Below are 14,583 nucleotides of genomic sequence, written 5' to 3'. Positions count from 1 at the left end.
TCTAGCTGTTTGTCAAAGACTTGGAATAACTCCCGCACCTACCAAGAGGAAGGTCACTCAGCTTGACAAGACAGAAGTTCCAGTCATGGGAGAATTGAACAACATCCACATGCAATTGGCCGCGGATCCAAGAGTCCAGAATTTTATAGATATTTCAGTAGTGGATATTCCAGATTCATATGGAATGCTCCTAAGTCGAGATTGGTCACGAAAATTGAATGGATATGTATCGACCGATTTTGCACACATGTGGTTACCATGGAGAGGAGTCCCGAACCAGATTAAAATTGATAGCACTCCAAGGTTGAGGTTGATGATAACTGAATATGGGGAAGACAATGAAGTCCTATTTTTAGAGTCCGATCTAGGAACGTACAAGCCCGAAGTGGAGGAAGTCTTGATGATACAAAATGTACAAAATGAAGATACCCAGCAAGAGGTCATAGAATCGACAGAGATGGTTATTGAAAGCGATCAAGGATCCGATCAAGAGGATGAAGGGATGTTTGAAAACTTCAGAAGGTTCGTACAAAGAAACATCCAGCAAAGTGTGCAACTTGGCAACCTAACCTCCGTCCGAGATTTGCTTCTTCCGAATTGGTGTAGAATCCACAATGCCGTCCACTCTGAATTATCTTGTGCTTTATGCCAGACCGCATTGGAGCAAGTATACAAAAGAGCCCCACAGACACTGATTGTAGAAGAAATTCAAGATTCAGAGAATGAAAGCTCTACGGACACCGAGGGTTCCGTGGAAGATGAAGTTTTGTCCAATACATCATCTGAAAGTCAAGAAAGTCCAAAAACAGAGAATCAAGAAAATCAAATATGGACATTAAGATTCGACGGATCTAAATCCAAACAAGGATCTGGAGCTGGATATGAATTGATTAGTCCTAAAGGAGAAACATACCTTGCCGCTCACAGATTGCAGTTCCCTTGCACCAACAACGTAGCAGAATATGAATCTTTGGTTCATGGATTACTGTTAGCCATCCAAAAGGGGGCGAAGATACTGCAAGTATATGGAGACTCAGAAATTGCAATAAGGCAAATCAGGAAGCAATATGTTTGCCATGACAAAAGATTAACTAAGTACAGAAATCGAGTCTGGGATCTAATTGAAAGTTTTGATGCTTTCAATATCAATTCAATTTATAGACATCAGAATCAAGTGGCCAATTCACTTGCACAGGCCGCAAGCTCACTGATACCATTAGCAATGGAAGGATTGAAGAAGTTTACAATCGAGTTAGTATCAGTTCCTTCAGTCCCAGATAACATTACCAATTTCCAAGTTTTCGAAGACGACAAGCATATTCTAGACTTCCTAACCAACACGGACGTCTTCTTGACGCAGATCATAGATGAAGATGAAGTGGGTGAAGCTGAGTTCGATGCTGAAGGAGTCCTGAACTTAAAGACAAACACTATTCCAAAAGGAATGGTAGAATTGGAAAGGATTTTTGATCCTGACAAGTTGAAAGAAAAGAAAAATCACGATGTAGAAGGCAATATGTGTGATGCAATCAATCTAGGTGATGAGACACAAGTTAAAAATGTCTTCATTGGAAAGTCCTGCACAGCGACTGAAAGAGATAGAATCCTGAAAAACATGAGGGACTTCCCAGATGTCATCGCATGGAGCTATGAAGATCTCAAGACCTACGACACTGCAATCATCACTCACACAATCCCGTTGAAACCAGGAAGCAAGCCATTCAGGCAAAGACAAAGACCCGTCAACCCTTTGTTAGAACCGCTGATATACCAAGAAGTGAAGAAGTTACTCACAGCTAAAATCATCTTCACAGTAAGACACTCAACGTGGGTCGCCAACTTGGTACCTGTTAGAAAGAAAAATGGAGAGATCAGATTGTGTGTTGATTTCCGAAATCTCAACAGAGCGTCAGAGAAAGATAATTATCCGCTCCCATCATTAGATGAGGTATTGCAGATCGTCAATGGATCACAGATGATGTCCTTTCTAGATGGATATTCAGGATACAATCAAGTCCTAGTCGAACCTGAAGATCGACTGAAGACTGCTTTCACCACCAAATGGGGAACGTTTGCCTATAAGAGAATGCCTTTTGGACTCATAAACGCCGGGGCCACATTCCAGAGAGCTATGGATATCGCTTTCAGAGATTTAATTGGTAAGTGCATTATTATATATATGGATGATATCACAGTTTTCTCCAGACAGAGAGAAGATCATGTGGACGACTTGAGAACAGTCTTCCAAAGATGCAGAAGATACGGTGTCTCCCTTAATCCGAAGAAATGCATATTTGGAGTCACAGAAGGAAAGCTTTTAGGACATGTCATTTCAGAAAAAGGAATATCTATCGATCCTGAAAGAGTGAAGGCCATATCTACTATCAATTTGCCAGCAAGCAAGAAAGAGCTCAAGTCATTTTTCGGCAAGATCAACTTCGTCCGAAAGTTCATTACCGGATTTGCCAAGATTGTCAGACCATTGAATGAAATGTTAAAGAAAGATGCAAAGGTTGAATGGACTCCACAAGCCAGAAGGACATTTGAAGAAATAAAGACTGCAATTTCAGAAGCACCAGTGTTGATCAGTCCAGATTATCTCAAACCTTTTTATTTATATTCTTTCGCCTCCGATTACACTTGTGCCGCCATTCTCACCCAAAGGAGTGAAGAGAGGGACGAAAACCCAATTGCTTTCATGAGCACTCCGTTGAAAGATGCAGAACTGAGATATCCAAATGTTGAAAAGCAAGCATACGCATTAGTAAAGGCAGTGAAGAAATTCAGACATTACCTCCTGAGAGCCAAAATTTATGCAATAGTGCCCGATGCAGCCGTCAAGACTCTTCTCATGCAAAATGAATTAGGAGAAAGAAGAGGAAAGTGGGTCGCCATTATCCAAGAGTTTGATATTGAGATCCAGCCCATGAAACTTGTCCGAGGACAAGCTTTGGCACAGACATTGGCAATAGATGGGCCAGGATTAGTTCAACAAATTTATGAATTAGAAGATGTCACTCATGATGAATGGTACAAAGATATTGTGACATACTTGCTTAATCACAGATGTCCTGCTCACATGACACCTACACAAAAGAGAGCATTAAGATCAAAGTGTCAACATTACATGCTTCAAGGATCTGTTTTATACCGCAAAAACTATGAAGGAGTATACCTGAGATGTGTTGGCAAAGACGAAGCAAAGCAGATAATTGAACATTTCCATTCCAAGTTTGGAACCGGACATGGAGCCAACCTCGCCACAGCTCACCAGATCCTAAGAGCAGGATATTACTGGCCTACGCTTTTTAAAGATACATTCAATCACATTAGGACTTGCCATACATGTCAAGTCGCAGCTTTTAGAAAAAGAAATCCTGCCATGCCACTGAATCCAGTGATTGAAGCCAAACCATTTGCTAAGTGGGGAATGGACTTTATTGGTATCATCAACCCCACATCCTCAGCACAACACAAGTACATCATTACAGCTACAGATTATTGTACCAGATGGTCAGAGGCACAAGCACTTAAGGTTTGTTCTACTGAAGTTGTAATCAAGTTTCTGGAGGAGAGCATAATCACAAGGTTTGGATGTCCTTATGCGTTGGTTTGCGACAATGGATCGGCATTCACATCATTGAGATTCTCAAATTGGGCTTTTGAGTACGGAATAACCCTCAAGTTTTCATCAAATTATTATCCTCAGGGTAATGGGTTAGCAGAATCCACAAACAAAAATTTGCTCAGCGTCATCAAGAAATTATTAGAGAGAAGTCCAAGAGAATGGCACACCCAATTGAGATTTGCTTTATGGGCAGACAGAATCAGAACAAAGAACGCATTAGGCATTTCGCCTTATTTTCTAGTTTATGGCCAAGACCCAGTCTTCCCCATGCAACTCAGGATTCCGACCTTGAGATTCATTCAGGAGTACATGGAAGACACTGATGCAGTGCAGGCTAGATTGACACAGTTGATGAACCTGGAAGAAAAGAGAGATCAAGCATTAGAGAACTTTGCTAAACACCAAGGAGTGGTGAAGAGATGGTTTGATCGACAAGCAATCTCTTCATAAACCAATCATTAACCTACTTAATCGTACCTTTTAATGTTCTCCTCATTGATTGTTGTTGCAATGTTTGATTACTATCTAATTGTTGTGGCAATCATCGCTTCTTAATGATTTACATGCTGTCTTTATTTTCTCTGTCATTATTATCTCCTTAACAGTGAGGGCATGACAGTCCGCCCTTCCGGAGATTGCTTGTCCTCAAGCAATTTCAAATTTGGATGATTAAAAATCTCCTCCTTCCCATGTAGCATCTTCTAAAGGCAGGCCTTTCCACATGACCAAGAATTCAGAAAAAATCTTATTCCTTAATCTCTTCTCCCGCATATTGAGGATGGTTTTAGGTTTCGAAAAAAATTTGCCCTCATCATCAAGTGGAGATAGTTCCAAACACAAGGTAACATGTTGCCTTAGCACTCTCTTGAGTAGGAAAACATGAAAGACATTATGAATTTTGTTGTTCTCTAGCAATTCCAATTCATAGGCTGCTTTGCCTATGTTTCTCATAATCTTGTATAGCCCATAAAATCAGGGTTTTGGCTTCTATGCTCTGCTGACCAATCGAAGATTGCTTGTATGGTTGTAGTCATAAGAAAACCAAGTCTCCAACTTCATATGTTCATTCGGTACGGTTCTAATCAACATAGATCTTTTGCTAATTTTGGGTGTAGTGTAGGTTGTCCTTGAGGGTGTTCATGATATCCATACTTTGTTGTACAAAGTCCTAGGCTCCAGGCACTCGACTATCTTGGAGGATCATGTTGGATATCTTGTCATTGATGTCAAAGGATGATGATCAAGGTTGTCTAGCAATTATTTGTTTGAGCTACTTGGTTGCTTGGTTGAGTTGCCTAGTTGCTTGGTTGAGCTGCCTAGTTGCTAGGTTGAGTTGCTTAGTTACTAGCTTGAGCTACTTCAGTTACTTGCCTACCTGGTTGAGCTACTTGCCTGTCTGGTTGAGCTACTTGCCAATCTAGTAGAATTGGTTGACTGTCTGCTTAAGCTGCCTACTTGTCTACTTGTTTGCCATGTCATCTCTTGAATATTAAAAAGGGTCGATTTTTATGAATACGGCAAATGTAACGCATTAGACTAAAAAGGGAATCGTTCTTTATTGTTGTTGCAAGCCATGAGAGGGACAAGAACATGCGTATGAATTTATTGTTTCAAAAGCCATCAGAGTTTGTTCTTAGCATATGTTATGGGCACTATTTTAAGCATAAATTATGGAGTTTTATGAAGTATACGTTTTGGATTCAACATCAAGCCTTTGCGTTATTGAAGTTTTGGATTAATGTCGGCTATGGTATTCTTAAGGAAGACCCGATATCAGGTATATGTTTTTGACAGTAGCATTTCATTTGCTATCAAAAAAACATGGGGCTTCTTTGTTGTCAGTTCCCTCGCTGGACATTTATTTTCCCTAAGGCAACGAATAAATTCCTAAGCTGGTCATGGGACATGGTTAGGCCATATCAACTCTACACCAGGAGTTTGTAAGCAAGCGTTACTTCCTATTTCTATATGCATCCCAATAATAGATTTCAAGGGATATGGTGTTAAAATAATGTATAGAAAATCAATGCAAAAAAGATAGTTTTTTCTTTTTGGGGTGTAAACTGAATCGGTTTGGTGTTTCGTTAAGTGTGTGACAGGCTGCATATTTAGACTTACTGAAATCAAGTCAGGAATTATAATATTTTATATTGCCCATGGTTTTGATTTTTGAAGTACAGAGGAGAGATATATGAGATTGTGAGTGCAAAATAAGGAAAATATATCATTTCAAAGTTCTTTGGCAGGCTGGAATTCAGCTCTTTGAAGTTGTGCAAAAGAGAGTGTTACAATTGAAGAAGAGGAACATTTATTTGCAGAACTGAGGTCGGTGCCTCTTTTTTGTGGAGTGGGTGCTTCACCAATGTTGTCCGTGTTTCAAGAAGAATTGGTGCTCTTAGTGAGTTGGTGCTCACTTCTATATTTTGGATTGGTGCCCAAGTTTAGTTAATATAATCTTTTTGTGTGTCATGGTTTTTTACCCGAAAGCATTTTCCACAAGAAATCTTGGTGTTTGCATCTTGTTGTATGCTCTTCTATATATTATGTGGTTTCATGTTTTAAAAAGTTTAAAATATTGATTCACCCCACCCCCCTCTCAGTATTTTCTGTGTGCTCTTTAATTGGTATCAAAGCGAGATACCTGTTGTGACCTTTTTCACACATCACCCCATTGCAAATGGGGACCCTCCCTTTTTCCTGCTTTCTAGGGGTTTTGTTAGAGCCTTGTGACCTTCCTGCGTCAGTATTGCCAAATTTGTCAGTTTTGAGCGACCTGAATTTTGAACATTATAAGTCAGTGTGTGCAAGCCATGGTTAGAACAGAGTCTAGACGTCGTCATTGTGTCTAGAAAGCCCATACATCTGCAAGTCAATGTAATTTCAGTTATGCTATGTTATTGTATCAATTTGGGAGCCTTTGAATGAGAAACATGAGGCATTTCTTACAGATTTTGAGTTAATTTCTAACATTTTTTGAGCTGCATTGTTTATCGTTGAGAGTTTGTGAGTGAGGATTTGCATAGCCCTTCATCAGCCTCCCCTTATTCATGGGGCATTAGAGTCAAATCCCTCTTCTAGGGCAAGGTTAAAGGGATTCCACTTTACATTGGCTTCTTTGTACTTAATTTCAATAGTGCTTCAAGAAGAAATCCAGGCCTCCTAGAGGCCGGGTGTGTGATTAGTGACTTGTCTAGAAATCTTATCAAAGCTGGCTCTAAAATTTAAACAAACAAACGAACAACAAGCTAAAGCCTCATAGTTGAAGGAGATTATATAGTAATATTCAATTCTCTTAGAAATTGGAAATCAACTAATTGGAAAAATGAAAATAATCTCATAGAAGCTTGGTTGTTATTGGACTCCCTCAAATCTTACTGTCATGCCCCTGCTGAGAATACTGCCTTACAAAACATATCGCAGCCTGCTAATAAATAAAAATACCTAGGCTATGAAACAAAAGAATATAATGTTTCCATATGAATGGCTGACCTAGATGATAAGGAATTTAATTCTCAGCAGGCCAAACAAGATAAAAGGAATTTAATTATGAGCGATTGCGTAAAGGAGGCTGACCTGGATCGAAAGAATATATTTAGCAAGAGGGCTGATTGAGAACTGGGCAAACTAATTAAAGTTTAAAGGAAATAATTACAATTCATAAAGCAGCGCTTAAGGTTGAATAGAAAGTCATGACTCTTAAGAAGGAGGTCCCTATTCAAAAAGATGTGTCATTTCACTTGGATACGTGAATATAAAAGGGAAAACATTCATTTGGAATTTTGGAGGGATCAACCAATAAGAAAGTGAAATCAGAAAACAGAAAAAGAAATATATTCAAGAATAAAACTGAGTTAGAAATTAAGAACAGCAGTCTAGATATTAAGAGAAATAATTGCTATGCAAGTATTATTGAATTTATTTATTTATTTCACATAAATTTAAAAGGAAGCTTTTAAGTCTTACTTATATGATTAAATTGCCAGTCCATCCAGAAATATAGGATAAGTAATCATTTACCTAATTTCCTTCAACAACCATGTTTGGAATCAATGCGAAATGTTTTATAGGAAGATGCAGCAATTCCGTTCTTCCCTCATCAAGCACACCACCCCAAGATGGATGGACTGGAGGTCCTGCCATACTTGTGGGCCAAGGGGCTGAATGGATTGGAAGTTCATTCTATGCCCTTGGGCCTGGTTGAGGAGGACAGTATCCCAACATCCTAGCAAGCTTTTCTATCGGATTCCTAATATGGTTGACCATGGGAATAAGCAATGAAATAGATGTGAATGATTTTAGGATACTTTAGACTATTTGTATACGATCATAGATGTTAATTTTACCAATCAGATATAACAGAATTCAATGTAAACAGAAAATGCAATGAAAAACACAATGCACATAAACACAACACAGCAATACCCTGGGAAAACCTCCCTCTTGGAGGTGAAAAACCCAGCCTTAAAATCCAATTATATTATGTCAAATATGAAGGCAATTACAAGACATGAAACTTATCTCCAACATCAGATCAGTTTGCTGCCAAAACAGTCTTCAATCAATTCGCTTGACCGAGATGTATCAAATCTGCCTTGCTGTCTTGGAGATGTGATGCACTGATATGTAGAAGGAATTCGCTTGCATGGGGATGATCGCTGGCCTTCCAGAAGTCTGTCTCAGACTTAAGATAACTCTTGCAGACTTGGCAACATTTATATCAGACCAGCCAATGGAGAGAGATGAGAGCTGACCTTCAAGAAGATGAATAAGCTTGAGACAACAATTTCGCTGACTTGAGGCTCATTACAAGTTCGCTGACTTAATTGATGTAATTTGCATGATGTGATTGTGTATAATGCCATGCAAATGACTTGCTTATATACTTGACTTGAGGTGTCAGGTTTCAAGTCGGCTTCCTTATTAATTTCATAATAATGTTATATAGACCGCTCAAATAGGTCTTGACTTATTAAGACATTATTGCTTGTTTGCCTTTACCGCCCATTTGGGGTTCACATTAAGAGTACACGTTATGTTTGGGTCCTAGCCCAATTACAATAAGGAGAATAGATCGCACAAGTTGTTTACAATATGATTGCCATTTGACAACATTTAAATTTTAATCCGAACTAGCTATTATTTCAACAATAGATTCTTGATATTAATGCTTTGATGTTAATTAATATTGTTTATAAGACCTAAATTAGGATTTTCTCTAAATTGGGATTACAATTATGTAATTTTGTTATAGAATTCTATTTGTAAATAAATTGCATTGTTGAAATTGTTATTTTTGGCAAAATTCAGGTATATCCAAAAAGGGGACATTACAATTGGTATAGATATGAATGATTTTAGGATAATTTGATTTTAATAGAGATTATTTGTATACAATCATAGATTCTTGATATTAATGCTTTGGTGTTAATTAATATTGTTTATAAGACCTAAATTTAAATTTTCTCTAAATTGGGACTACAATTATGTAATTTTATTATAGAATTCTGCACTAGTTGGAATTGTTATTTCTGGCAAAACCTAGGTTTATCCCAAAAGGGGGCATTACAATTGGTATCAGAGCGTTAATCTTGTCAACCTGCAGGAAAAAACCTACTTTAATTGCCATCCAATTAGGGTTAACTATTCAGCCTCTTCTTGAGTAATCCAATATTTGAATTTCGTCCCATATGTCTCATTCCAAGCTAACTAGTTGGTGTAAGATACAATCAGTTGCACCAATTAAAAGTTAAAATTAACCATCATCCAAGAGTTGACAAATACATGGTTTAAAAAACGTATCCTCTCATTGGCTAATTACTTTCCAATATTAAAGCTTCGCACTCATTAGACACTCTAGGTCTTAAACATTCTGCATATAGACAATACTGACATCAAGTTAGTGGAATTATTATTATTATTAACAATCGTTAATCCTCATCAGTTGCAAGACATATTTTCCTTCTATGATCTTAATATGGGTGCATCAAAGAAATTCCAACCTAAATAGAAGGATCTGAGAAACGCATCACCATGAAGATGCACATCATAAAAGTCTAGAACAATCAAATGACCCTAATAGTGTTAATGGACGAATCAGGAACAATGCTATATGCACTTGTGTGGATTCCAGCAATATTAAGGGAGTGCCCGTAGGGCCAATCACAAAATGCCCATTTGAGCACTTCAAAACCCCAAAGCCTGATATACAGAGATAAGATAGTTAGGATTTCACCATTCACAGGGCCACAATTGTTCCTCTTACCAAAGATCATAGGATTTTCTGCCAATATGATAAGAGGTTTTCAGTAGTCAAGATTTCGAGCTTGGAAGTTAATAAGCGCAAACTTCTTGAGCCCTGAGAGTAATCAAAAATAAAATCAAGTGGACCAACATTACACTTCCTATGTAGGCCTTAGCTCCTATCAATGCTTCTCCCACTCTAGGACAGTCAATTAAGTACTTAGTGATTGAAAGTTGAAACAACCTTTACCTTGAGAGCTCCTTACCTAGTGCACTTGGAACCTTGGTTTGCCTTAGTATTAACATTTTTATATGTGTGCCTTTTTCATGTATGCTTTGTGTCTTGCGTGTATGCTTTGTGCCTTGTGTGTTTTTAGTTTGTTTACTCCAAGTGGGTTTTATAATTACTTTATGCTTAACAGTTATGAAAATGCCACTTCCTAATAATTTTTCCACTTCTTCAAGAAAAAGAAAAAAAAAACATAATTTGCAACCACACTTGTAATAATGTGTCAAATTTTTATTTTACTAGAAAATTCCAAATATGCAATAACATTCAAACAGAGGTACCACCAAAGATATTGGACCTACTCACGTGTCCTATAAGTTGTGAACACTTTGCCAGGGAGACAAACCAAAATTCATTTTTGGATCACACTTCCCCAAACTTAAGGCTTTGGGTCCACAAAACTATGAAGAATCAACAAGAGAGGGAGGATCTACCTACTACTAATGACATGTTGCTACCTTGCCTTGCATTATAGAAGAAAGATTAACCAAAACTTCACCTCTGTCCATATTCTATGACAAAGATTAGAAATACTTGGCTATTCAATGTGATTGGCTATTAAGTCCTACTTATATGATTAAATTGCCAATCCATCAATAAATATAGGATAAGTAATTATTCACCTAATTTCCATCAATAACCATGTTTGGAATCAATGCGAAATGCTTTATAGGAAGATGCAGCGGTACCGGTCTTCCCTCATCAAGTACATCACCCCAAGATGGATGGATTGCAGGTTCATTCTGTGCCCTTGGGCTTGGTTAAAGAGGACAGTCTCTCCGGCGTCCTATCAAACTTTTCCATCGGATTCCTGAAATGGTTGAGTATGGGAATAAGCTATGAAATAGATATAAATGGTTTTAGGATACTCTGATTTTAATAGAGGTTATTTGTATACGATCATAGATTCTTGATATTAATGCTTTGATGTTAATTAATATTGCTTATAAGACCTAAAGTAGGATTTTCTCTGAATTGGCATTACAATTATGTAATTTTACTATAGAATTTTATTTGTAAATAAATTGTATTTGTTGGAATTGTTATTTTTGGCAAAAATCAGATATATTCAAAAGGGGGACATTACAATTGGTATAGATATGAATGATTTTAGGATACTGTGATTTTAATAAAGATTATTTGTATACGATCATAGATTCTAGATATTAATGCTTTGATGTTAATTAATATAGTTTATAAGACCTAAATTATGATTTTCTCTAAATTGGCATTACAATTCTATAATTTAATTATAGAATTCTGTTTGTAAATAAATTGCATTTGTTGGAATTGTTATTTTTGGCAAAAATCAGGTATATCCCAAAAGGGGACATTACACTTACTCCCTTCAACATTTCTTTAGAGAGGTTAATGGGGTAGTGGATCATCTTTCTAATCAATGCTTAGATGCAAACAGGGACCTTGTCATAAGTCATTCAATGGAAAGCTGGCAAGGCTTGAATTTTGTCCCCCTCCCTCTATATGTCATGATTACCCAGTCCTGTATTTTGAGCATGTCATTCGAAAGCCTCAATCCCATTTCACATGTGGCTTGTTTAATGAAGAGATGACTTATGATTGACTAGCAAGGAACGGTGATGTTTTAGAAAGTTGAACCAGCAATTAAGAAAATATTTGTTTCCTCTTTGAGCTATAATCACCTCTGTTTGCCATGGAGACAATATTCCACCTGTTCAGAGAGAGCCAACAAATGGCATTCAGAGGGGAGATTTCTGATATGAGATTGGCGAAGATTTTCATCATACAGAGAGGTGGAATCAAGGCAGTGATCAAAGAAGTATGTGGGGCTGGTTCGCTTGAAGCAGCAGAGAGGCACAGAATCAATTCTGCTATTTCCTCTATGTTCATTTCAAACCTGCTTGACTTTATCAAAGACAAGGAAATGGTCAAAGCTTTGGCTTGCCACTATTTCAGGAATAAGCACCCTTGACACAGTTGAAAGCTTCCAAATGGAACCCTTCAGTGGCGAGCAAGGAATTAGATGGGCTGGCCTCTATAGGCACTTTCAGAGAGCTTGAGGGAAGGTTTAAGGCACTGGTTGGTGACGTGGGCAGAATGCAAAGTTTTTTGGTGGAAAATGAAAAGGATTATTCCCCTGGTCAGGACATTGAGAAGTTTGCTTCCCCTTTCAAGGCCTCAATGCACTGGGAGAGCTACAAAGTAAAGAAAGTCACTAAAGCCATCAAATTCCTCATCTGGGTGTCTTGCCTAATCAAGAATGAAGATACATGCATTTTCAAAGCTATTAAGACTGAAGACATAGAATTGGTTTAGCTCTTTTCTGGTTTATAGGTTGGTTTAGTATATACAGGACTGTTATATCAATAGGTTTATATAGCACATCATATCTATAGATTGATATACCGATGCTCAGGTTTTCGAGCAAAGCCTTTGATATGTATTCCCTGTTTATGAGGTGCTGGAAAAACTGGAGAGGGTTCCATGTCGCTCAATTCACAGAACAAAAAGAAAATAGATGAAACCAGGTGCAAGTCCTGGATTATATTAAGTTTTAACAAAAGAGATGTCCCTTGCTCGTGACATTTTAGCTGAATGAGTCCCTGTCATTGGAATTTATCAATTTAGAAAATAGGAATAGTCAGTGTTCTATTTTACTATCAAAACAAGACCCCCTTTGGATGAGCTTCTCACCACAGAGCTGAACCCTAATTTCTTCTCCAGTCAATCATTTTGTATCATCCATCAATACAGGTACCCTTATGTTGTTAATAATAGGTTAATTTCATGATCCATTTGCTAGGTAGGGTTAAGGTCGGTAATTTAAGGTCATATGCCCCATTGGATAGGATGAGTTCAAGTGCATTGGGAATTTTAATAACAGAAATCCAGGTTCAGATTCACAGCAAACATGAAAAGATGTTGAAACTGGTAAAATATCACATTCAAAATGATGTGTGTTGAAATTGTGTAAAATACTATATTCAACACAACTACACTAAAAGATGACCAGACGGGAAAGGATCCCTTATGACAATGGCACCGGCTAATCCGCAAGGCGAGTTCACCAAAAATTAAAAAATAAATAAAAACAACAAAAATATTTGTACTGCGCAAATAGGGTCAAGGATTTCAGCAGGGTGGTCAATAAACCAAAAAGTACCTCTTTCTACTGAAACTTCATAATATTCCACTGCCACTAAAGTATTGGCAAATTCTCTATCCCCAAAGTGAATACAATGGTATTATTGACAAAAATTAATATAATGGAAAAAAATCTTAGACAAAATTAAAAATTACTCACGTGATGTCATTTGCATTTTGATGAGCTTAATATCTTCTAAAGTGAGCCCCAGTTCCTTATCTGCAGGATGGACAATGTCCACTTCTTCCTGGTCCAGAAGTTTCTTGCTGCAAAATAAATTCAAACATTCTCTCCATTTTTACACATGCCAGAAGTCGTAGACGAATTTTAAGTACTAAACATCAAAAGAAAAAGGGGGAGAGACTTACCAGTGAGAGGAAACCCAAAAATTAGCTGCCATCATGCAACTAAATGCCAAATATGATAACAAGAAATAATCAAGCGGGGCCTAAAAAGTAATGCTTAGTTTGTGATGTTGGCAATAGCTTTGCTGAGGAATTTAGCGAAACTGAGTTTGGGTCACACTTAATAGTTATCCTAAAACGAAGACGATCAGAGAATTTTCAGCTTTTACGCTTTCTGGTAAGCCTATATTCTGCAAATCTTGATATCTAATCTAATTTTGAACACAGATCTCCGAGACGATAAAGAGAATTATGTTGAATCCTCGGGTCCGGAAAAACGGTTCCAATTCGATCAACAAAACCCTCTTTAGTAAATTAGAAAACTTGTCCTGTCACAGTTAGTGGCCTTCATGGAGAAGATCCATTGTGTTACACGGACGAAGTACATCTTATAGAAAGTTGTTTGGAAATGAAATGAAATGAAGGATTTTAATAAGGTTTGGTTCCGAAAGTGCGTGTTTCCAGGCCGCAGCCTATGTTCGATAGAGAACAAGGCTGGGTCCCATGGAGAGGTCTTAAAAAATTTCAGTGGGTGAGAAAAAAATTAATAGTATTTTATTAGTATTTAAAAAGTAATTTTCAAATTTCCAATGGACATTGTATTTCTCGAGGATATTGTTGTTCTCATGGAAACACATGAACACAATGCTTGTAAAGTGTCAAATTTTGTTGGATACAATAAAATTTCAATTTAAAATAAAGGGACTAAAACTGGTAAAAGGCATAAGGAGGGTCACAATTCTTGTAAAAGAAATGTGGGACAAAATAGTAAAAAGTAGAGAAAGAAGATTCAAACAAGCAATACATATGGTTGAAAATAGTTGATAGTGAGATTATTATTAGGGTAGTTGCATGTTACTTTGCATCAAAAAAATTCTAAAATTTACAAGAAGAAAAA

At 37.3% G+C, this 14,583-nt stretch overlaps 1 protein-coding gene across 1 annotated transcript in view; it reads right to left on the bottom strand.

Moving 5' to 3' along the window:
• The window catches only part of LOC131075859 (cyclin-C1-1), a 180,545-nt gene extending 166,388 nt beyond the window's left edge, over positions 1-14,157 (bottom strand). Inside the window, exons 1-2 of the mRNA XM_058012776.2 lie at positions 13,650-14,157; positions 13,441-13,547 (exon numbers count right to left, since the gene is read on the bottom strand). Coding sequence (XP_057868759.1) covers positions 13,441-13,547; positions 13,650-13,684 — 142 coding nt within the window. The 5' untranslated portion in view covers positions 13,685-14,157. The remainder of the gene's footprint in view (positions 1-13,440; positions 13,548-13,649) is intronic.
• Between the last annotated feature and the right edge of the window lie 426 nt (positions 14,158-14,583).

Source organism: Cryptomeria japonica, chromosome 10 (genome assembly GCF_030272615.1).
Source record: "Cryptomeria japonica chromosome 10, Sugi_1.0, whole genome shotgun sequence".
In the NCBI taxonomy this organism is placed as follows: Eukaryota; Viridiplantae; Streptophyta; class Pinopsida; order Cupressales; family Cupressaceae; genus Cryptomeria; species Cryptomeria japonica.
The sequence above is the reverse complement of the archived record's forward strand: the minus strand, read 5'-3'. Positions and strand labels throughout refer to the sequence as shown.